Below are 25,512 nucleotides of genomic sequence, written 5' to 3' on the forward strand. Positions count from 1 at the left end.
GTGGGAAAAGGGCACAGGCCGCATAAACCTTCCCACATGCGAACTGCGAGTGCCATCAAGCACCCCCGACCTAAGGGGGGGCGTGGAACGGAAGGGGCCTGGTGTAATTCTCACCAAGGAACTGGAGGGATGCGGGGGCATCCATGGGAACGGGGGTAGGTTCGAACTTCCCCGGGTCACTGGCTAAAGTGACCCTGCTCAGTTCGGTCTCGAAGGGGGGAGAGATGTGACGAACTGGGACTGTTCTTGCTGGGGTGTGTGAATGCTGACAGGGGAGTGTGACTAGGATGGTCTGCATCGGGGGATGGGAGCCGGCCCAAGGGAACATACCTGAGCTTGTAACATGAGAACCCAGGAGGGGGTTGGAGGTCAGATGACTCCGGGGCCCGGGAAACTGAACAAAGGCTGTGGGAGGGGTCGCTGAAGGCAGAGTGCTGGAAGCAGGCTGGAAGGAGGCTGGAGAGATGGCTGGGAGGCAGAGATGGCTCTGACCCCCCAAGGGGGTGGGCTGGCATGCCCTGGGACCCCAAGCTGGACCTAACTGAGGGGGGCCCTGTTGTCTGTGCCTGCAAGACCTGTCTTGGACTGTATTCCTGTCATCCAAATAAACCTTCTGCTTTACTGGCTGGCTGAGAGTCATGGTGAATCGCAGGAAGCCGGGGGTGCAGGGCCCTGAGTTCCCCAATACTCCGTGACAGGTGCCTAGCTCTGTTTGCAATCTGCAGCCAGGAACCCTCTCCTGGAGCTAGGCAGTTTAGGTGCCTGCCTAACTGCACACAAAACGGCCTATCAGAGGAGATCTCCCTAACCTGAGAGATGATAGATCAATGTTCAAATCCCTCCTCATCAGGTAGAGCAGGGGATTTGAACTGGGGTCTCCCACATCTCAGGTGAGTACTCTAACCACTGGGCTAAAGGTTATAAGAGAGGGCCTCTTCCCTTCCTTGGCCATCTTGTGTGGAGTTAGGCAGCCTTTGAGTATGCCTAGTGGATTAGACCCCGCACATGATTTAGGTGGAGTTGTGCTGGGGATTAAGTGGGAGGTAAGCATCTGGACATCCAGAGTGAGGCAGCAGTGTACATGTCAGAAGCAGAAACATAGGTGACTAGGGAACTTTTACTGAAAAAGCTTAGGTGCTGAGTGAATTTAGTCACCTGTAGGGTTGGGCGGCCACTGAACAGGAGTTTTTTGGATCACAGTTACACCTAAAAATGGGACTTAGGCACTTAAGTCTGGGGGATAGACTTCTAAGTCTGTTGTATACAAAAGTATATGCTGCATTGTACAGCAGGATGTATTTGCTAATCAGAAAACAAAGAACAGAATGCCTGCCCTGAAGAGCTAACAAGCTAAAAGGCAAAATGTGACAGTGCAGGTAACTGAAGGAAAGGGAAAACATCATCTGTAGGTTTGTCAGAAGACATTTGCAGATGATTGACAGAAGATGGAAAGTGCTATTTAAGTGCTAAATATTATCATATGGAAGGGTTGTGGTGTACCGTTAGTTGAAAGGCTGCTCCAGGCACAGTAACATACAATAAGGTGAGTTTTAAATAAATGCTTCACTTTGAAAATGATACCACAGTTTGTCCTCTGCTTTGGATACATAGAAAACCCTTCATAAAATTTCATGGCAGAGCTTTCCTGCACTTTTTTCTCTATGCATCGGCATATGTAGTTGCTCTTCCTATTTTTAATGTTGTAAGTCTTGATATAGTTTATTTTAATCTTCATTTTGCAAACTGTTTTCTCCAGTGTTTCAATGGCATTTAAGAATTGGTTACATAAATGACCTGATATGATTTTTGTCTCAAACAGTGAATGTAGTTCAGGGGTCGGCAACCTTTCAGAAGTGGGGTGCCGAGTCTTCATTTATTCACTCTGATTTAAGGTTTCGCGTGCCAGTCATACATTTTAACGTTTTTAAAGGTCTCTTTCTAGAAGTCTATAATATATAACTAAACGATAGTTATAGGTAAAGTAAATAAGGTTTTTAAAATGTTTAAGAAGCTTCATTTCAAATTAAATTAAAATGTAGAGCCCCCCGGACCGGTGGCCAGGATCCGGGCAGTGAGAGTGCAACTGAAAATCAGCTCGCGTGCTGCCTTTGGCGCACGTGCCATAGGTTGCATACCCCTGATGTAGTTAATGGGAACCTCCTTGTTTTTATATAATTAATCATGTAATAAACACTTTATTTTATTTAATATGTCAAGTGCCTATAACAAAAGTAACTAAGAGTCGTACAATAGTATTAAAACATATACAAGTCAAAATGACAATATCATTCCCTTACTACAGGGTTGTCTCACCCAAACAATCAAACAAATAGATTAAACCCCAAGATAAACACAAAATATTGTTCATGTTAAAACATGACTGAACAAAGATGATCATGAAATTAGGTATCTGATAGACAGTCATATTTTCTAAACCTCAATATCAGGGCCTTTAAAAATACATATATATGAATTACAATTATGTACCAAGAGCCTGTTCCACTGTGACCACTTTCCCTCTGACTTCAATGGAACAGAATTGAACCCTAAACCATTTACCAAATATAATAATAAAAAAATGCTATTTTCTCCAAGCCATAAAAATATCCTCACTGTAAATAGGAAACTATCAAATACATTTTAATGTAATTTTGTTTTAAAAAATTTCATGTTCAAGCTAACTTTAATTCCCTGAAAAATAAGATTATAGAGGAAAAGTTGAACTATCCTTAACTACAGAAAGTAGTGAGTGCCACCATAGCTATCATGTTCTGGTTGAGTACCCCTTACAGCAGGGGCGGGCAAACTTTTTGGCCTGAGGGCCGCATCAGGTTTCGTAAATTGTATGGAGGGCCGGTTAGGAGAAGGGGTCGTGGCCCGGCCCCCATCTCCTATCCGCCTCCACGGGACTCCTGCCCCATCCAACCCCCCCGTTCCCCGACGGCCCCTCTGGGACCCCTGCCCCATCCACACACCCTCACTCCCTGTCCCCTGACTGGCCCCGGATCCCCGCCGCCCCATCCAACTCCCCCCTCCTTCCTGACTTCCCCCCGGGACCCCTACCCCCATTCAACCCCCTGGTTCCTCCCCAACGACCATCCTCACCCCCGCCCCTGACCACCACCCGGAACTTCCCTGCCCTCTATCCAACGCCCCCGCTCCCTCCCCCTTATCGTGCTGCCTGGAGCACCAGTGGCTGGTGGCGCTACAGCCACGCCGCCCGGCTGGAGCTGGGCCATGCTACCGCCGCCACCACATAGCACAGAGCACCGGATCAGGTCAGGTTCTGCAGCTGCGCTGCCCCAGGAGCTCAAAGCCCCGCTGCCCAGAGCATTGCATCAGCAGTGGAGCGAGTGAGCTGAGGCGGAAAGGGGAACAGCACGAGAGGGGCCAGGGGTGAGCCTCCCGGGCCAGGAGCTCGGGGGCCAGGCAGGATGGTCCAGCAGGCCGAATGTGGCCCACGGGCCGTAGTTTGCCCACCCCTGCCTTACAGCATGCGCTGCATTGTAATGAGTTCCCACTAGGCAACTAAAAATTAATCACTCATTTAAATTAAATGAACTCGAAAAAGTTAAGGTCTCCAAACTTATTCTAATTAGTGTAACATTGTCTTCTATAAGATTTGTTGTGGCAAAAATAACAGTTCTCCTCTATAGTTGGAAATTTAAAATAAAAAACAACAAAACGTTTCTGAAATACCCATTGCCACGATAGTGATTAGGGAACCAGAAATAATACAATCATGTGAGTGTGTAAATAATTATGTAGTTTGTTGATTTAAAAAAAAAAACGGTCTTATCATTATGCTTTAGAGCCTAAACTTTCATTTTCTGCCCTGAAGGTTGCTAAGATAACTGTAAAAATGTGAATTTAATGTAACTGATGAACCAATGTCTATCTCAGGCCTGGTCTGTGCTAATAAGCTAGGTCAACCCAGCTGTGTCACTCGGGTGTGAAAAATCCCCACCCCTGAACTACATAGTTAAGCTGACCCAAGTCCCTGTGTAGATAGCGCTAGGTCGACGGAAGAATTCTTCTGCTGACCTAGCTACCGTCTCTCGGAAAAGTGGATTATCTGTGCCAATGGAATAACCCTCCCGTCATTGCAGGCAGTTTCTACACTGAAGCGCTACAATGGCGCAGCTGCAGCTGTGCCACTGTATTGTTTCAAATGTAGACAAGCGCTAAATCTGCAGGGAGCCTGAAGCAATACCTTTTGGAAGATATGAAGTGTCCCCATGGGATGTTAACTCAAATCTACTTAAGTCAATTTAAGTATCTATCTTGCTGGATGTAGTGGCAATATTGGGGATATTGGTTAGCTAGTTACTGCTATGAGCTGCTGGGATGAGAAATTCAATTTCCCTCTCTCAAATTCAATCACGTTCACATCTGACCATAAGAAAGGAAGTATGGAGGAGATGCATCACCTCATTAGTACCAAAAGCCTCAAGGACCTTTTGAAGTAAAGCCTAGGCTTTCACTGGGCTTTAACTCAACCAGTTTAGCACAAATTACCTTGTTTTAGCCAGAGTTTTAGACAATATTAGTTAGATTGAGCTAGCTAACATACTCTATCATCACATCTTTAAATCCTAGTCAAGGCAAGGCCCTGGAACGCCTTGCAAAGTTAGGTGTTGCAACAAAGCAGACAGCAAACAGCTAAATATTAAATATGAGTATTAAATACCAGCAAGTTCTTTTATTGCTCTCCCAAAGACTAGCTTTATTTCCTAGGGGTCCAGAAATGAGAACCAGGACTGTTCTTAGATATTTGTTGATGTATAATCCATCCAATTTCTTAAAGAACCAGCATCCCTCCACATCCTTGGTGAAAGGAAGATTATGTTTATAACACACAACTAACAAACACTTATCAGTAATGTTTATAATAACATCTGGCCAAGATTATAATATACATGTTTTAATTCAGCTTTATAGAAGGAGAATAATTTTTAAAACTCGTCATTTTAAAAGGGAGACTATTAAGGCTGGGAGGTCTAAAAATGGATTTTGCTTGACATTTGTCACATATTGAAGGATTTAGAGTATCTGTAATCACAAAAGTATGTGCATTTCCAAATCAACCTATGCCAATCCCAGAGAAATGCTACCCTCACCCCCCCCCATGTGATTTGATTTGAGATTCAGAGTAAACACAGATGTGCTCCCACCCTTCTTTCTACATCATAGCACATGTGTATTGATTTTACTATGGATCTCAGTAAATTGGTGTCAGATTTTTCACCCTCTTTCTTCTCCCAGCATAAGGTTTAAAATAATTTACTTTAGCTAATGGGCATGCAACATCTTTTAAAAATCTATGCAGGATCTAGCAACTGCTGCACTTCATTTTATGATGTATAACAAAAATACAAGAGACTCAGAAAAGGACAAGGAGAATGATTGGATGTTTCTGTCAGAAGGAGATAATACTACTGTACTAGGATTATTTGATTTTGAAGGAGAAGTGTAAGAGGAGATATGACAGTGATACAATATAGAAAATTTGATTCAAACACTTCACACATTAGCAAGATAACTCACCTAAGATGTGACGCTCATAAAAATGGTCCTGTTAAAATCAAATTAGCTGTTTAAAATGGTTAAAGTAAACAAGACTCAATTAGGAATAACGTGACTATTTATCTAGATACTGCAGCTTTATACATCTGAACTGCGCTTTTACACACTTCAGTACGTTACAAGCTTGCACTAGATAGCATTTCAGTTTTTGCTTCAGAAAAGTGATAGATGTTATATAAACATGTTAATGTTGGGGTATGGAATTTAATAGAAAATTTAATTTTGTAGTTTAACAGGGTTTTGAACTTAATTGTTTTGTATTAAGAAGCAAGCAAAGCAGAGACTTGTCCATTGGGTTATTCATTTTGTGATTACATTCCATGTATATTTACAGGTGCTAAATTATCTGCAGGAGTGGCTCTCTCTGTTCTCTGGAGATAGAGAATTATTGGACAATTATAAGGAAAAACTAATAATAAACTGAATATAAAGGACAGTGTTTTTAAAAAACGGTGACAAAATTATAAGCTAATAACATCCTGGAGGCCAGTTAGTCACTCCCGTTTCTGTTGTCCCATAATAAAAAGGAAACTTTCTGTTAAATATAAATTTAGAACAGATAAAAATAAATAGTTTTTCTGAATACTGGATAAGTAAGCTGTGGCAGAAAGGTCCACATATTCTATCATTTTAGAAAGACCAAATATTTGTAGTTACATTGCTATGAAAATGTTTACAAAGGCTTTCTGTCCTCATGCTTCAGGGCATAAACTGTCAGCTGCATTCAGGAAGAAATTTTCTCCCCACTTGCCTTAGTATTGTACAATGGATGGGAAACATTTTGTGGATCTTTTTAAATCTTCCTCTGAGACATTATAGGCCAGAGACAGGATCCCAAACAAGCTGAATCATTGGTTTCTTTCAGTATGGCAAATCCTATGTATCTATGCCTTCATATTAATGGGGGGGGGGGAGAGAGAGACTGTTTGGTCTCTCATATGTGCATCATATTTCACCAATTTTCATCAAACAGAGACAATATTATGCAGAGAATTCCCCAGGCTCCCACATGCACACCTTCCTGATGCATGAACTATGTAAAAATCTGAGTTTTGTTTAAATGCCATCACTTAAAAAATATCTGCAGTTCTGAGGGATAAATTTTTCAATGTGGGACAACTTCAACTTAGATAAATTTTGTAGATTTCCTGCCTTGATAATGATTGTCTACTTATGGCACTAACTATGGAGCCGTCAGGGTGCTAATCACATATCTCTGACACTACTGAGCAGTTGGGGAAACCGCTTACTCAAAGTTTCCCTGTCTTTGAGGAAGTGAAACCATGGGAAAAAGTTAACATAGTTTTGGAAGGTGGAGAAAGGACAGAAGAGGGACCAGGCCCTCAGATAGCTCTCTGAAAGTCCCTGCAGAGACTAGCACAGTAATTAATACACTGCATGGTAGTCATACAGTTTATATCACTGCTCATGCCCAACAGTAATATCCTCAATTTTAAAACATGTTGGTTTCTAACAATATGTAACAGCTTCGATATGTATTACCATAGCTGGTTCTAACTGTAGTGAGTTGGATAGTGTCCTCACAGCACAATAAACTAAAAATTAACAAACTGGGATGGGATGAAAACAATTAGATGTCTAGACACTCAAAATGTTCGGGCCCCAAATTTAGCTCATCTCTTAACGTTAGAATTAGAAATGTTCTGAGTCTACCAAGGTGTGTCTTCAGTTGATAGTTCTGGACTGAATAAATGAAGATAAACTGTTAGTTTAGCTCTCAATTGTAAATTAATTACCCTCAGGTAAATTAAACATCCTGATGGGGAGTCTGGGTTGAAGTGGGAAGACAAAGTGATATACATTCCTGTCAAATTTCATTTGCTGCACCCACAACTGCCTGCCCTTCTGTCCCTTTACCCATACTCCTCCTAGCCACTCTTTAAAAAGAAGGGCAGTGGTGAATTGATTTGCACTTGGTAGTGAGCCATGACCCAATTCTCCCCTCCTCCAGGTAAGTCTGGCCTGCGTGGATCCAGGTTACACAATGTCAAGTATGTACAATGTCCTTTATCACCGCATAACATAAGCTTTAGCCATAAGTTTAATAACTACGTATTCACAAAAGGAGTTGGCTGATTCACATTTCTGCCATATCAAATCAATTTGGGATTTACCAGTTCTGTTGTTTTTAACTCAAAATTGTTCTCAATCCCCAATATAAGGTACTGTATTACATAAAAAAGAACAGAATTTGAAGTAGCCACTATTTTTATATAGTATACAACAGCTAGGAACTACAACATTTTTTAAAAGGTCCCGGTTTGGGGGCTGCCTAGCTCCATAGTCTTTATAGCTGTAAATGCTCTAATTCACAATCTGAGCATATCCTCTTTTTTTTTTTTAATTGCCATGCTAAATATTTTATTGTGGGAGCTTTCCTACAAGATCCCATAAAACCTCTCTCAAAATCCCTTGGTTTTCTCTCACCTGCACTCTTGAAACTGATACAAATACTTCACTAGTTCTGATGCAATGGAACAGCCAGTCTTTTCACAGCTATCTTTTATATTCTGTCCTGCAAAAGAGGCAATCATGATGCAAAACATATTCAAAAACCAGGACTGTCTAGCTGTTTTCAGGATATGTGGCAATTCTTCAAACTCAACCAAAAATATTGAGGTGCATTTTATTGCTATTCAAGCCTTACATCTTATTAAAGCAGCATATCCTGGAGATATTATCAGAAAACACATCTCAAAGTGGCATTTGATTGTATAAAGGAAGCAAAATAGTTCACAACATATGCTTGTGTGACTCTGTTCTCTTCTAAACTAGAATTTGCCTGGTGTCTATTTCTGTTCACTTAGCAACTTACTCATTATCCTGGAAAATTTAGGTCTCTTGAAGGTATTGCACCCACAGGTTTGCTGAATACAGTCTCCATGCTACTCGGAGAAGAGAAGCCCAGATTAAGGCATACTTTCCTCTTTGGGTTTGTGAGTTTACAAGGTGAGGGAGGGAAGGTTACAATATTTGGTGAATGTACAAAAAGACTCTCCCTCGCAGTAACACGAGCTTTCTTTACATAATCTCTAGCCCTAAGATTAGAAAATATAAAAATGGATGTGTAGTTCCTTTTACTGTCCTCTTACAAGAATCTTTTGGGTATCTGGTGGGGTTATTCATCCCTGATGTGGTGCACCTTTGGCAAGCTCTTTTGAAGCTTGTGTTACTTGACAGTCAGAAGAATTAGTATATGATGTGGAACTCAAGGGCAGCACTGTTTGTTTGTTTTTGTTTTTCTGTAAATTGCTTTAAGAATAAAATGCTTCATATGTCACAATTGATTTTGGGGTGGTGGGGAGGTGGAGAATGTTTTGGGCATCTTATGGGTGTTGCAGAGTTTGTTCCTGTGCAGGAATGATGGAATCTACTGCCTAGGGTACATTTAAATTGCAAAAAATCCACCGCAGTATTGAGTCTCAGAGCCCAGATCAACTGACTCAGGCCCAAGCTACAGGGCTAAAAATATCTTGGGCTAGAGCCACCCCCCTCACTGCGTTTCAGAACCTGGACTCCAGCCTGAGCGGGAACATCTACACTGATATTTTTAGCCTCATAGCACAAGCCCATGTCAGTTGATCCAGGCTCGGAGACTCATTGCCGTTTGGTTTTTTTTGTTTGTGGGCTTTTTTGCAATGTAGACATACACTAAATTACCCTAGGACAGGGGCGGGTAAACTTTTTGGCCTGAGGGCCACATCAGGTTTCCAAAATTGTATGGAGGGCCAGTTAGTGGAGGTTGTGCCTTCCCTAACAGCCAGGCGTGGCCTGGCCCTGCCCCCATCTGACCCCTCCTGCTTCTTGCCCCCGACAGATGCCCCGGGACACCTGCCCCATCGAACCCCCCTGTTCCCTGTCCCCTGACCACCCCCAGAACCCCTGCCCCTGACTGCCCCCTGCCGCCCCATCCAACCCCCCCCTCATTCCTGACTGCCCCCCCCGGACCCCTGTCCCCATTCAACCCCCCTGTTCCCTGCCCTCTGACCACCCCGACCCCTATCCACACCCCTGACCACCACCCCGAACTCCCCTGCCCTTTTCCAACCCCGCCCTGCTCCCTGCCCCCTTACCGCGCTGCCTAGAGCGCTGGTGGCGCTATAGCCACGCCACCTGGCTGGAGCCAGCCACGCCACAGCGCAGCACAGAGCACGGGTCAGGCCAGGCTCTGCAGCTGCGCTGGCCCAGGAGCTTGCAGCCCCACCGCCCAGAGCATTGCACTAGCAGGGGAGGGGCTGGGGACGAGCCTCCTGGGGCAGGAGCTATGGGGCCGGGCAGGAGGGTCCCACGGGCCGTAGTTTGCCCACCTCTGCCCTAGGATATAATGCTAAAACTCCACTGAGTCATGCTGGCAGGGGGTACAGTTAGCTCCCAACAGGACAGGAAAGGGGTGGGAGTGTCTGTCTTGCTAGAGTGAAAAGGGAGCTAGAACAGAAGGAAAGCCTAAAAAACAGGTAAGGTAGGAAAGGGCCTATGGGTCATGTTATTTTATTGTAATTGAATTATTAGGTAAGCTAAAATCGTGGAAGCGGTTAAGTTTGGAAACTAGCTCAAGGTCCATGAGTTCATGTGCTCTCATAGGAATTTGGTAAGATGTATATAGCAGTTACTACTGGAGACTAATTGGTTGCTGATTTCAGGAAGGGTATAATCAAGAGAACTGGTTGAAAAAATTAACAACTCTTTTTCTGTCAAAAATATGATTTAGTTGAAACACAAATGTTTTGGGGAAAGAATCTCGGTTTTGACCAAACATTTGTTGGGAAGGTTTCTTGGGTCCAGGAGGAAAGCTGGGGAGAGAGAGAGAGAGAGAATGAGCACCATCTGAGAATATCCAAATAGTTAGGTGATTAGGGCTCTCTACCTAATTTGGAGCAGGGACTCCCACATTCCAGGTAAGTGCCCTAGTCCCATGGCTATTAGTTACTTTGAGGTGGCTTGCTCTCTTGATGAAAAATTTCAACAGGTCTCATTTTCATTCTGCATTGGAACTAACCAATGTCAAAATCTCAGATTTTCATGACATTGATTTTTTTTGTTTTCTACCCAGTCCTAATAATCAATACTCTTCTGCTTTCTCTTTCCTTATCTCTCTACTGCTATCTTACAGAAAGCTTTTTAGTGGGCAGATGGACTATGATATTAGAGTTAGTGTTCTCTCTCTTCTCTTTCCTGGGTTGCAATCCATTATTTGATATCCCCTCTGAGAAATGTTACGACATTGAGGGCACATCAACAATTTGTGATCCTCCTTTTCTTCCTGTACCTTGTTTCCTTAAAAGAACTGCAGTATGTAAAATGATAGATTTCAACAGTTTTATTATGGAATTTAGCCTCTAAGTCCTTGATTAGACTAGAATAGTGAAATGTGTTTTTTTTGTTCACAGAAACATACAGTCAGATATATTTAGTCCTAATTTATTAATTGAATAATTTTTAATCACTAAGATGACTCCTTATGCTTTTATTTTTTAAATGTAACAATTCAGGAGAAATTATATCTTCTTCAAAGAACCCTAATGATTCTCTGTCTACTGGGCTCAGTCTTACTCCTGGTAATGTATGTCGTAACATATACTTTACTTTTTTCTTCTACGTGTCCCAAGTTTTTTAACTGCAGAGCTTCTTTAGTATGCTATTCAGCTCCTGCATTTGCCTCTGAGTTACAATCTTCGTAATAAAGAAAACTGTCAAATGTTATAAACAAGAAATACTCCCAACCCACCAAATGAAATCTAAAAGTGAGAGATCTTTTGCAGTCATTTAAGCTGAAGGGAGGTTTGTGGCAAATGCAAATTGAATCAAGCTTTCCTGGGATTGTGGGAAGCTATCCACAGTTGCTTCCCAATTACATTTTATTAAGGCTTTTCCCTCCTAGAAAATGGTGTTTTCTTAAAATATCTGTAAGTTATAAGAACTTTGTTCAGCAAAGTGCTTGAAAGTTTTTAAATGGAAAAATACATTTGACATCTGAAATCTATTGAGAAGAAACCAAAGCTTCTATTAAAGCTTGTCAGTCTGTTTCTGTGTTTGAAAGTTTAATAATTAAAAAAAAAAAGAGTAAATTCAAGGGGTTTTTTTTTTTGTTTTATTTTTTAAATAAGCTGTACCAGTGAAAAAGGATTTCTTGTGTCGTTAAATTTATGGCTCTTTTTCCTTTAGGTTTTGAGAGATTGAGGACTAGAAATGTAATTAAAATCTTATTCTTTCTTTGGCTGCATTTTTAATTTTAAATTCAAACCCTTATGCAGTTTAATAGAGCTTTGCTTTAGGGCATTTTATACCTCCATCTAAGTGACTAAAGTAATTAGTATTTTATACATGTTGGTCAAGTATTTTGTGACTGAAAGCACAAGTGTAGGTGAATGTTAGTGATTTGAAGCTCAGTCAGTGATGGGACACTAAATGAGTATGTTGCCCTTTAATCAAGAGCACTTGGAGTCTATGGTATTCAGATGCTCTACAGAGAATATAGAAAAGCTATCCATCACTTTGTGACAGTTCAATCTTTTAGTGGATGAGTAAAATTTTAGTCAGTCTTTCTCAGGCAGATGGAATATGAAATGTTTCAAGCCATTTCAAAACAGAAAAGTTTGAAGGAATACGGTACAGATAGTTTTCTCTACAGTGTGTAACCTTTTTTCACTTTATTTATATTGCAATTTAATATATTCAGGCATCAGCAATGAAAGATATGTTAAGCTTTTTTCCTCCATAAATGAAGCATCCACTTCAATAGACTATTATTGGAATACTATAGTTAAGGGGGGAAGTGGGAGGGACAATTACCTCTCCATAGCTAAGGCAGCGGTCAGCTTCCAATATAAAGCCTATTTTAGCCTCCCGGTAACTTTGGCTTGGAAAAATGGTTTGGCTTGAATATTGCCATATTTCTCTGAAGGCAAAGGAGATTGTTTATAGAAAGTCTAGAGGAAATTGGTCAAACTGCTTTTCAGTTATAGGTCACTTAGAAAAGAAAACTAATCGGATTTGTCTCCTTGTTAATAACCCTTCATCTTTCCTTTCTAACTCATGCATCGGCTGTATTTGAAGAAAATAGCTTGTAATTAAGCAAGAGTATTATTTTTTGTTGTGAGTTTTTGGGGCACAGTTCTACTCCCAATGAAATTTTTGCCTTTAATGTCAATCAATGGGAGTATGATCAGGCAGTGTGAGCCCTGATTCTCCATCTTATTTACGCTGAGGTGGCAACAGTGAAACATCATTAACTTAAATGGATTTACTCCTAATTTATACTGTATGCATGAGCATATTGCTCATACTACTGGCTGGTTGCAGTTTATGAGAATATTGTTCGGCCATGTACTTAGTACCCATTGCCAGCCTCTACCCACTGCCATGTACTTAGTACCCACTGCTGCCCTCTACTTCAGAGGTGGCTACATTTATGAGGTTCTTTATTAATTTAGTACACTTCTAACCTGATATACCGCGACCCGATCTAACACAAATTCGGATAAACTTGCTATATAAATGCAGTATTTTCTCCTGGTATGTTAACAGTCTCAAGCCGAGATCTCTGGTTCTCAGTTCTTTTCCTCACCCAAAATAAGCACATGAAATCCTTTGATCCTCTTGAAAGGAGAGTGCTCTTAAAAAGCCAATGTATGCCAGAAGTCTGAAAAAGAAAAGGTTGGGGGGAATTGCATCAGGTTTCCTTTTCCAATAGGGAGGAAGGAGAAGTGTTTTCCGCTGAACGCAAGAACCAGTAACATTCAACCAGATGGGGAAGACTTATTCTGTCTGTGCATTATTATTTATTATTTGTATTACTGTAGTACCTAAGAGCCCTAGTAATGGACCAGGACCCCATGCTACTGAATAAATCTTTAGAGTTATCCCCTTTTCTGTCACAAAAATGAATAGCTGGTGTTAATCTTGACTCTCAGGAGGGAGTGCTTCTATCCCATCCTGATGCTGTTACTGAGACTTCAGTGCATTTGTTTTGTGGAATCAACTATTCTAAATTTTCCTACCACGAACATTGCAAAGCTATCATTTTATCTAAGAATAAAGCCCATCTAATTGTGACAAACTCGCCTCCACATCATCTCCAGTGACATATAGTGCTAATTTTCCTCTTTTGGAGTATTGGTGCTCAACTTTTCAGTATCTGAAGTCACTTCACCACTCAGAGTTAAAGGAATTAAATATTCAGAAAGCAAAAAAATCTGTAGCAAGCTTGTTATAAAGTGAGAGCTAATATATTAAAACAGCTTAATAAATGTTACAGTATGATTAGTATTAGTTGGTATTCAGGGAAATATCTGACATTCAAAGTCTATTCCCTGTTTTGAAAAGTCCGCTGCTATCGTTGTTGCTACCACCCAGTGACATTCTTTGGTGGTGTATTTCAATGGGCATTTTTCAGTTACCTTAATTTGCTACCAGTGAAAATAGAGATTTAACCCATCCCTCAATTTTTAATTACCATGTTGCTCCCTGGCCAGTTGCTATATCATTATATTGTAATCAGGATGTCACAGGATGTTATGCAATCCTGTAAAGAATGTGACAAGTTGAGTATCACAGCTTTGAAGTGTAACCTATACCCCAAAGATGCTATAGATAATCAAATGGCTCACAGGAAGTGGACAATATTGAGTCAAGAATTGCTGAAAACAAGAAAATCCATGAACTTCAGAATTCCAATGCAGAATTTCCTGATTGAAAGAGTAGTATTGGGAGTCAGCTATCTAAAAACTACTGTAATAACCAAAGAGACAAAGTGGGTGAGATAATATCTTTTATTGGACCAGCTTCTGTTGATGAGAGAGACAAGCTTTTGAGCCATAGGGTGGCTTATCTCTCTTGCCAACAGAAGTTGGTCCAATAAAAGATATTACCTCATCCGCCTTGTCTCTCTGGTCTTGTCTGGGACTGACACGGCTTCAGCTATACCGCATAATAATAACCAAAGACAGATTATCAACCCTTCATTATACAAAGGTCAGAGACAAGTCTGCCCTCTGCAGGCCCAATCGTGCTCACTGAAGTCGGTGGCAATTTTGCCATTGATTTCTAGGGCCTGATCCAGCATCAAAGCTCCTTTACTGTTCACACTGGTTGTCTACATGAGGCAAAACCATAATACTCAAAGTATTACACAATAAAAACTATTATGAAAACAAAAATAACGTATAGAAGATCAGATAAATTACCTACAATAGTGTATACGTGCTGTTTCTTTCCAATCCATATCACCAATTTCTTTGTCAGCAGTAGGATGCCAGCATTGTATGGGTGTGATAGCTGTTGCTGTAAAAAAAAAAAAAAAAAAAAAAAAAAAAAAAACACCTTTAAATATTTTTTTCACAAAATACTACAATAATGTTGAAACCAAATTATAAAATACAATACACAAACTAAATGTAGTCCAAATGGATTGGGAAATGACATCGTCAGCATAAATCAGTTATTCCAATATGGAATTTTCATCCCCTTTTTAAAAGTTAGAGAATTATGTAGTTTCACTGAAGAAGTACTTAAAATGCAGACAAGCAATTTCACAGCAAACTAATTAGACTTGGAACTCAGTTTCTCCCCCCCCCCCAAGAAAAACCCACATTGCTGATTCCACCTCAAAACAGCCAAAACAAAGAGTTCTGCTTCCATGTTCTACAAGTTTCTGCTGTCCTCTCCCAAAATTAAACCAGATGGATGAAGAAATCTTTGGGGATGAGATGTGAAATATAATACATCAGAGGCAGGGAATCTGGAACAAAATATGTAGAAAATGAATAAATCTATCAAAACCTAGGACTGAAACTAATGTGCAAGTAGGCAGCTTTCCCAGCCTGCTCTACCAGTACAATCCAGATGTTATCTAGAGTCCAAACTAGACTCATTCCTGGGGTTTGGCTCTATTAACAAAGAAACCAACATTAAGGTAGCAAAACTCAGCTCAGATCTGCTCCCCAGACTTGTCTGCTTCTGTGGCCCATTTGTTGGGAGTGCTCTGCCTATGCCAGAGGCCCTCTTCGTCCAGACTCTTCCCTCTCCTTTATCCAAGAGGGGTAGTTATTCATCTCCCTCACTGGGCAGCAGTCCATCCCTATTCATCAAAGCACTCAAACCATAATTAAGTCCTACCACATAAGGATGGATTTAAGCATGTGCTTAAATGCTCTGCTGAACTGGGGCCCAAGTCAGAAAAACCTACCTAATCCTTTCCCAGCAGGATCAACATCTGCTAATGTTAGGTTGTTTCAGGCAAACACTGTCAGCCTATTACAATATTATTTTTTATTATATTTATGACAAAGTACTTGCTATTTTTAGGTTATTATAGTCCAAATGCTGGGTGAATAGTGAAGTAAACTGGGGAGAAGGTGTGAATTTAGCCACTGGGTGATAAAGGGTTAGCAGCACACATTGAGCAGGATATCTCTCTTTGAGATATACACTTCCTCATTGTGCTGATGGAAAACCTGGCCATCTAATAAAAGAGACTGAAAGGAGCTTTATGAGAACCAAGCCCACTCTTAATTCTGGTTTTACTAACATTAGAAAGTGAGCAATTAATTTCTTTACTGCCCCAAACTTTAAATCCAAACAGAGCTACACCACTGAGAGACTTGTTTCACAAATGTTAGAATGGGAGAGGATCCCTTTACTGAGCACTAATTATCCTTTGAGGTCTTTCAGGTTCTTAGCAGTTGTTTGTTCTTGTTTATCATTATCTTATTCAATATCAAGTTGCATAGGTATTATAATAGAAAAACAGGATCATATTAGTTAAAATTAATGTGAATGTTTATTTCGCCTCTTGAAACTTAAAAAAATAGTCTGAAACAATAAGTGATGTTTGTGATTTAAATCACTGACCTTTTGAAGCACATTTTGAAACAATTTTTAGAATTGTGAAAAATATTTGACTTCGTAATTAAAATGCTGAGGATTTTAAGTCAGAATTTATACTGAAAAGGGAGCTGAAAGGCTTTCTAGTTAGAGGAACTCAGGTGATAGTAGTGTAGACAATTTTTCTAAGAACATAACCTATTCTGGAAACGGTGTTTCAATGAAACTCCTTTACGTTCTTCCAGAAAGACAAGAACATTACATTAAATACCCCTCTTCCATCCCAGTACTGCTGTAAGTTAAAGTTTTAATACAAGCAATGATGACTGTTCATTGTATGAGATTGTCATGTCTTGCAAGCATGTTTTCATCTCACAGTTACCAGGACTTTAGGTTTTGATCATAATTCTCAGTCTAGCTTGCTATAGCATTGGTTAGTCTGATACTAAGAACCTGTAATTTCTTAAGGGTTTGATCCTGCAAACGTGCTGGGTGTAGTATTTGCAACTGTGAGTGAAAATCCCATTTATGTCAACCACTAGACCCAATAGTGTTTGTAATATTGGGCCCAATTCCCTGATTCTGCAATTGAATTCAAGCAGGTGAACTCCTATGTTCATGTAGAGAGCCCCATTGAATCCAATGGGGTTCTGCCCAGATCTGGTTGCAGAATCAGGGCTTATGTTTGTAATAATACACTCTTTCCTCCATCTGATGTCCTCTGAATATTTTTAATCGCTTTGACTTTAAATATTGGACCAGTGCTTATTATGTTTAGATTATATTATTCAAAATGACTTCGTTTCGGTTTCCTTTTGATTTTTTTTTAAACATAGTTAAATGCTCAAAATTGAAAGCGTTTCACTTGACCTAAAACAATTTTTTTTGAGATTTTTCAGATATGCCAGCAAACTGAAACATCAATTATTTATGCAGCTCTAACTATAATCCACTAACAAAAACATACAAAATTGAAAGAAAACAGGAGTTTGTTAAGAGTGCTGACTCCATCAGTTAAAGACTTTGCAGTGACACAAAATGACAGATAAAAGATGATGTTGCCGGATATTAATTATTTATTCATCAAAAATCATTTTGTATCTTCAGTCCCAGCTTTCTGTAGAAAAACTCTAGAGTAATGCTTGCTCCTTAAACCTGAAATATTAGCTTCTAAAATTATGTGCTGAGAGTATAAATACTTGTAAGAGTATGGCATTGTTTTTGGCCAAGGTAAGAAAGAGAGATTGAGACCTAGCAACTCGCTAGCATTACCAATTAAGGACTGAGAGGAGCGGGACTCATTCTCTTCACTGCTCCATAAAAGCTTGTGCTTTTCTCTTCTGTTTCTGGATTCATTCCTCTCCAACGACATAGTCCTAGTCTATTAGTGCAGTGGTTCTCAAAGCCGGTCTGCTGCTTGTTCAGGGAAAGCCCCTGGCGGGCCGGGCCGGGCCGGTTTGTTTATCTGCCGTGTCCGCAGGTTCGGCTGATCAGGGCTCCTACTGGCCGCGGTTTGCCGCTCCAGGCCAACAGGAGCTGCGGGAAGCGGCATGGGCCGGGGGATGTGCTGGCCGCCCTTCCTGCAGCCCCCATTGGCCTGGAGCGGCGAACCACGGCCAGTGGGAGCCGCGATCGGATGAACCTGCGGACGCAGCAGGTAAACAAACCAGCCCGGCTCACCAAGGGATTTCCCTGAACAAACGGCGGACCGGCTTTGAGAACCACTGTATTAGTGGTTCGACTTGCACTGTCCTTAGTGGGGGAAGAACTGGGTTTAGGCCATGGACTTTAATGGCAATAGGATTGACATTGTAATGGTAATATTTCCAGTTGTACAGGTTCATCAACTGAGACCTTGTATAATTCTGAAAAATAAAATGTCATAACTGTTGAATTTTTAATTTCATTAAAATATTTGACAGAATATTTAATTTCAGTGTTACTTGTTGAATGCATTTTTATTCAACATGCTCAGATATTTCTTTCATGAATCTGTTTGATTGATTAGTTAAATAGACTAAAGACGTAAGTTCCTAACTCTTAAAAACTTACATTGGGTCTGTGTCATATTACAGCTGTGGAAAATATAGACATTCGAACAATCAGTAATAAAGATATTACAGTCCTTTGATTTATGTTGTTCTAGAAGAATTCTGAAAATATCATGGATTGACTGAGTAACCAACAAAAAAGCACGGAATATGATTGGAACTCAGCAAACAATAGTCAGAAATCTTAAGAAAAGAATTATTTGATTTGCAGGGCATATTTTAAGAGGTTCAGCCGGCAATGCGTGTTTATGGGCAGTGGAAGGGCAAGTTGATGGCAGAAAAACATAAGGCAAAAAAAGATCTTGGACGAATGATGTGGTATCCTGGGTGGATAAAAGGGATTATTCATTCACAAAGAGATTAGCAGATCATTGTACAGAATGGGCTACCATGGTTGCAAACCTCCAGGAAAAGAGATGCCACATAAGAAGCAGGGAAAGAAAAAAAAAATCCATCATTGACAGTGAGTGCTATATTTTCCCAAATAAGTGTGCCACTTGCAGAGTTAGGTCCTAAGCTTGTAATTGCTTATGCATGTGGTTGTCTAAGCATGCAACTAAGTCCTTCGTAATTACATGCATAAAGATTTGCTGGATCACAGCCTGAGAGATATATATTCTCATTTTCTAGGTGCATTTGTGTAATTCACTAACATTAATGAGCCTTGCATACCATCTAAAAGAACATGTATCGACATGGAATGTCTTGCAATGTATGTCTTCTATGGAAAGAGTTTTTATAGTCTGAGCACAATCAGCGTATGGGCAAGATATGGAAATACTTGTCAGCCTGTTCTATAAGTGCTGTTAGCTTTTTACCTAGTCCTTTTGGTCTTCAAGAAAGAAGAGTTAGGGAGTGAAATGCTGGGACCATTAAAGCTAGTAGCAAATTCCCACTGATTTCAATATGGCCAGAATTTCACCTAGGAATTTTTGTGTATTTATTATTTGCTATATTTCTGTCACTTGTGATACAGACTGAATAGAAACTTAACATGGCACTGTCAAGAAAAAAAAAATAGCTATGTATCGGCCTTGTAAAATTATCACAAAAAGTGGCTAGCCTAGACACAAATTTCCTTCTTCTTATAATCATGACTTAAAAAAAAAAAAAAAAAAGAACATGCCCATCCCCTTTCTTCCCCTGCCCCCCCAAAACTAAATCCATATCCAGTGGGCATGTGGAATTTTGCAAGGCTCATATATTTTTGAACTGATGCAAAGGTCTTTAATTAGTTTTTTCTCAGTCCTTACTTAGATATGATTCTCACTGACGTCAGAAATAGAGGAAAAGTTTATTTAGAACCTCTGGAATAAGCCCAGTGTAAGTTCTGAAGTTCTTTCCTGTGTTGATATTGACACTTTATTAATACCAAACATTCTGAAACAAATATTATGTACTTTTGTCCATTTATGTGCTCATGTGCTCTCTTTCAGTTTATTCAGGTTGTTTTCAGTGACATTAAAACAAAACCGATGGCATTTCTATTTAGTAGACTTTGGTAACCCCTCTCCCCTCTGCCTTTCTCCCAATTTTAATCGTTTTAGCTACCAAATTTTAAGTATTGGTCCTTATTTGCCTGACAGTGTCCCCTTTAATGCTACACCTACTAATGGCAGGTAACATTTTCAAAGGCTTACTTCACAAGAAATGGATTAAAAAGTTAATGTTCACAAAGAAAACTGTTCACTTCCTTTTAAATATATTCAGATTAACAAATAAGCAATGAGAGTGTGTTTGTTCTGCAGAGTGTAGGTGCAGAGACCATGAATGAGAATAAATTTATGACTGTGGATCCCAATACCGGGCCAATGGAAGCCGCCATCAAACCATTGCCATTTAAGGATCCAAACTTCATTGTAAGTATTTTAACAATTAGAAATTCTCAAACTTTAAATGAAATAGTAACTAAGATACTATATTACTACATTGCTAATATTCCTACTAACAAAGTAAGATTAGGAGCCACATCAAGGGTCCATATCATACCATCAATTTTAAAGAAATTCAGCTTCAAAATCCATGCCAGGATATGGCCGAAGTGTGCATTAAATTACAGAACATGAAAATGAGTCCAGAGGCCACCACTTCTTTTATTCAGTCCTGACCCATCGCCAAAAAAGCACTGCTGCTAGATCAAGGTACTTGTAATGGTTTTATGGTCTGGTATCTCGCAAGCCACCAAGGTTAGAAATGAACAATTAATTTATACCATTGTAAATCTGGGAATCCAATCCGTTCAAGTGCATGAGGCATTTGTTCCTAAGCCCAGTCAGGTTGCAAAATAATGGGACTAAACATCTATCATGTCGTTAGTGATTGCCATTATGCTCCCCCTCAGTAATTTCATTTCCAACATAATGTTAGCGGCCATTCTCTCAATTATTAGAGCTAGAAACAAATACTACTCTCTAAAATCTTGGCATTCCAGCTTTCAAGTGGTGGAAACTCTAGCAATTTGTGAAGTACAGGCTGCTAAAATAACATCCAAATTAAATTGTGGATAGAGGCATAGCAAGATGATAATAGCTAATAATGTGATTGTGGGAGGGTTTTTGTTTGTTTTGTTTCAATATCTGCTATCTTGCTACTTGCTGGGGCTCAGACCCCGTTGGTAGACTCTACCAAATGTTCTTTGGACCAGTAACCTTTTCAGAGTGCTAGTCTTAAGTCATTGCTCAAAAAGAAAGATTTGATCCTTGTAATTTAATTCTGTATGAATCCGATGCAACCATCCTACAGAATAACACCTGAGTATTCAGGCTTTGTGTAGTTTGCTAAGCAGGGGTTTGACAGGGGTATGAAATTTGCCCCAGAGTCTCAGGCTCTGCATTTAGACCACTACAGCCTTTGCTCCTCTGAACTCTCCTCTAAGCACCTACCTCTTTGGATTGCATGGTTTATGCAGAAGCCTCTCACGTGCCCAGAGCCTCTCCACATATCTTGAGTACAGGATTTGGGTAATGCAGATTCATTGTGCTGGCCCTCCAGGTCTCAGGTGAATTTCACCACGTCTAAATTGAAACTGCTGATATCCACAGGCATGAAATCTGAGGTATGTACAGAATCTAGTACCACTGTTGCAGAATTAGTTGTAAAATTGTACTGAAAACTACCACAGAATTGTCTCACACTTGATACACAAATTAATCAGAGGGAAATTCTAGGAGCTTATTCTGAACCCACATCTCCATGAGCTGCGATTAACAATTCCGCTGACCTTGAAAATAATTTTATCTTAATTTAATCTCATTGTGAAGAAAATAAAGTCAAATAACTTAGCTTTTAAAAGTATGCCAAAAACTGAGAAACTTTTAGTTCGCTGTACAAGAGAGAATTTTTTATTGCAAATTTAAAAATAAAAAGCAGGAAGGAAGAAGTTGCCCATTAATTGTTAATCCCAAAATATCTGGATTTAAGTCCTGATGCTGCAAGGTGCTGTGCACCTTCTGGCAACTGAATGGATCAAAGGGTTGATAATGGGATCTAGAGCCTTTCTCCCATAAGTCACCAGCTCACATGCAGCTGAGTTAATTTGCACTTGAGAGTTGTTGCCATTAGATTGCTATCATGTAAGATGAAACTCACTCCAGGTCCTAGCAGACATAAGTTCATATCAGTTTAGTTGTTGGCAGTCTCCGCAGGAAGATCCAGAATAGAGAGTACTTTTCTGTATCACTCATTCAAACTCCTAGAGGTGATCCCTCCAGAACAAATTGGAGGCACATTCATAGAACAGTACAGAGAGCCTTGTACTATCTTTGCCACTACTGTACCTTTCCTGTCAATAAAGCTATCAGCCCAATACCTTTTACAAGAAATACACAAGTGCATTAGGCCCAAATCCTGCATTTGGGTCTCTGTGGGTAGGCCTAGGAAGAAAACCCTGTCAATTTCTAAGGCACCCCATACAGGTGTAAGGATCCATCTGCATATATACACAGGCAGGATCAGGGCCTTCTCAAGCATATAGCACTGAAATTTGTGCTGATCTTGCTTATGTAAATCCAATTTATAGCACTTTCCGGCTATTTAAGTAAAGTATAATCAGTAAGTATCGTTGTTACACCACCCATCCCCGTTGGTATTTTTAAACATTTGAAAACGCTGTCAGTCCCATTCTCAATCCCTCGATCTGTTCAGATGCCAGAAGGTGCAGAGCACCTTGCAACATCAGGCCTTAAATCCAGATATTTAAATCTTGCTTTAGTGAATTTAAAAGCAAAATATACCGTGGAAAAAAAAAAGCTAGCGTTCTGTTTTTTCTTCCTTTTATTAAAGCAAAAATAAACATATTCTTCACAGTGTAATAATTAGTGTATTTCCAATTTGGTTGAGTCTTGCCACTGGCTTTAGATCACATCATAAGTGCCAGCAATAGGCCAAATAGAGAACTTTAAACGTGATGAGGTAGGGGAAAAATCCATGTAATGAATCTGAATTACAAATGTGTTGGGATGGAAATGGCTGTGGTATCTGTCAATAGTCTCTCTCTTTCAGTGCTATCTAGGTTACCATGGTGTTACTCATATAACTAACTGTTCCATCCACTTTCCATTTTGGATAGTCATTGCCCAAAAAAAAAAAAGTTCATGAGCATCCTCCCTGAATACAGTATCTTACAGTCAGCTCTATGGAAAAATCTTTTAACAGTGAATCCTATTAATCTACTTTACCATTCCCACCTCCTCCCATTCTCAAGCACTTTACACGCCAATTTATAAAATACAGCCAAAATGTGTTTGCAGAACTTTGTGAGAGTTTTGATAAGGCTGATGTGGTAGGTAGTAATTATTAACAGAGATAACACTTCAAAAAAGAACATTTTCTTATAGCTAGAAGTAAAACTGAGAAGCTGAGTCCTTTCATCATTTAGAAGTAGTACAGTATGTTGTATATCTTCTTCCTCTTGAGGGACATAAATAAATTACTCCATAGCAATCACATTTGATAACTGAAATTACTGTTATAATAACTATAGCAAGGCTTCCTTTAGTATAGCTTTCAAAATGCAAAATAATCTTTCCAGTACAACATTCTATTACTCTTTTTCTATTCTGCTGTCTTCTTTCATTTGAAAGAAAAATAAGATTTCCACCAGGCTTCTTATAGCATTGATTACATTTTACAGGATCAGTTGTATTTTTGCACAATCACTTTTCACTTACTGGAAATACAGCTGCACCTGTAATTTTGTATATGCCATGCAAAAGAGAATTTAGACATGTAATCACAATTTAGATGCAACCCCATAGTAAACAGTTTTAATATGATGGGAAATGCATTCAAGTGCTGAATCCTGTAATCTCAGACTAACCCTAACCAGACTGATTTTCTATTTCCATGTAAAAAGCAGATTTTAATTTCCTTTGGTTAATCCCAAACATAGTAGTTTTGACACAGTTCAAAAAAAAATCTTTGTTTTTCTTGCAACTGAAATTAAAGTGTACAGTGTGTTAGACTATTGATTAAATAAGTGAGCGTGATAAATGGTTCATGACAAGATGAGGCATATCGCAAAGGCTATGAAATAAAAATGTCATATTTTGAAATAGTCATCTTTATTTTTTCTTAAACACTATGTTTTAATTCTAGCATTCTGGCATTGGTGGAGCAGCAGCTGGCAAGAAGAACAGAACTTGGAAGAACCTAAAACAAATTCTTGCTTCTGAAAGGGCATTGCCATGGCAACTCAATGATCCTAGTTGTAAGCTGCTTAGATGCTTTGCATGTATTTATAAATAATAAAATCCACACAAATTACTTTCTTTTAAAATGAACCTAAATTTTATCTATGCATACAGTATTCTGATTGAACAAATTCCAGTGATATATTTAAGAACAGCCTGACCCCACAACCAAATGGAGAGGAACATGGAGCGTGTAATTGGGAATGGTGTTAGAAAGTTTATGCCTGTTTGAGAGAGACAAGTTTGTGAGGAAAATAAATCTACGAGAACCAAGTCCTGAGTTGTTTACTCAGGTCAAGATTCTGTCACCTTTGTTCATGTTGAGTGGTACTGTATGAGTAGCCCCATGTCTCCCTTAATCTACTCATGGAGTAAAGAATTGCTCAACACGAATAAGAGAGGCAGAATCTACCCAGAATTATCTGGGCAGGCTATAAGAAATCAAAAAGCACCTCAGGAATTGAGTATGTTTGCATTTTTTAATATTTTATTTATCAGCCTGTCAGGGTATATCTACACTGCAAAGAAACCCCTGTGGCAACAAGTCTTAGAGCCTGGTCAACAGACTCGGGCTTGCGCCATGGGGCTGAAAATAGCAGTGTAGATGTTCCTGCTCAGACTGGAGTCTGGGCTTTGAAACCCGACGAGAGGGGTGGATCTCAAAGCCTGGGCTCCAGCCTGAAAAGGAATGTCTACACTGCTATTTTTAGACCCGTAGCGCAAGCCCAAGTTAGTTGATCCAGCCTCTGAGACTTTTTTGGTAGTGTTTTGTCCAAAAATAACTTGCCATTTTTAAAAGGGTTTTCGAGACTACTATTATAGAAAAATGCAGACTACTGTGTGTTCCTGGCTATTATAACTGACAAACTGCTGATGTTGCTATTTCCACTACATTCTGTTTGTAAAAGTAAATGTACACATTTAAAAAAAAGATAGAAAAACCAATGTAATTGCATATTTTAAAACAGCTGCCTATGGCATTAATATCTTTTGAATTATTGCCTTATAGCGCACATGACGATTAAAGGATCTGATCTGCTAAATTGGAATCCTTCATCCATAAAATCTGAATCAGATGCATGGGGAGGGAAAGAAGCAAGCAATGTTCAAGATATTTTTGTACATATCAGTACTTTGTCAAGTTAGGGTTGTTTTTTTTGTTTTTTTTTTAAACTAATGAAACATACCGAGATGTGTCTGAATAAACGTTTGCATACAAGAGCAATGCTATTACTGTCTAAGGGACACCAAAAAAATAGCAATTTCTATCATTTCATTTAAGTATTCAGACAATTTTCTAGGTCATTGGCCAGGCTTAAAGTGGCACATGCTTAAAGATTTAT

The 25,512-nt window shown here is 39.6% G+C and overlaps 1 protein-coding gene and 1 long non-coding RNA gene across 5 annotated transcripts in view; one reads left to right on the plus strand and one right to left on the minus strand.

Annotated features, from left to right (window-relative positions):
* INO80C (INO80 complex subunit C) overlaps nt 1–25,512 on the plus strand; it is an 88,704-nt gene that overhangs the window by 52,792 nt on the left and 10,400 nt on the right. For both annotated transcript variants that reach the window (XM_042842229.2, XM_005296562.5), the window contains 2 exons: nt 20,228–20,338; nt 24,075–24,186. In XM_042842229.2, the coding sequence (XP_042698163.1) occupies nt 20,246–20,338; nt 24,075–24,186 (205 nt within the window). In that variant the 5' untranslated portion in view covers nt 20,228–20,245. The remainder of the gene's footprint in view (nt 1–20,227; nt 20,339–24,074; nt 24,187–25,512) is intronic.
* LOC122172366 (uncharacterized) overlaps nt 9,682–25,512 on the minus strand; it is a 364,131-nt gene continuing 348,300 nt past the window's right edge. For 2 of the 3 annotated variants that reach the window (XR_010598465.1, XR_010598466.1), the window contains exons 5-6: nt 14,794–14,886; nt 9,682–13,246 (exon numbers count right to left, since the gene is read on the minus strand). This is a non-coding gene — a long non-coding RNA (uncharacterized LOC122172366). Of the gene's footprint in view, nt 13,247–14,789; nt 14,887–25,512 lie in introns of all 3 variants that reach the window. The other variant, XR_010598467.1, reaches the window with a different exon arrangement.

This window comes from Chrysemys picta, chromosome 2 (assembly GCF_011386835.1).
Source record: "Chrysemys picta bellii isolate R12L10 chromosome 2, ASM1138683v2, whole genome shotgun sequence".
In the NCBI taxonomy this organism is placed as follows: Eukaryota; Metazoa; Chordata; order Testudines; family Emydidae; genus Chrysemys; species Chrysemys picta.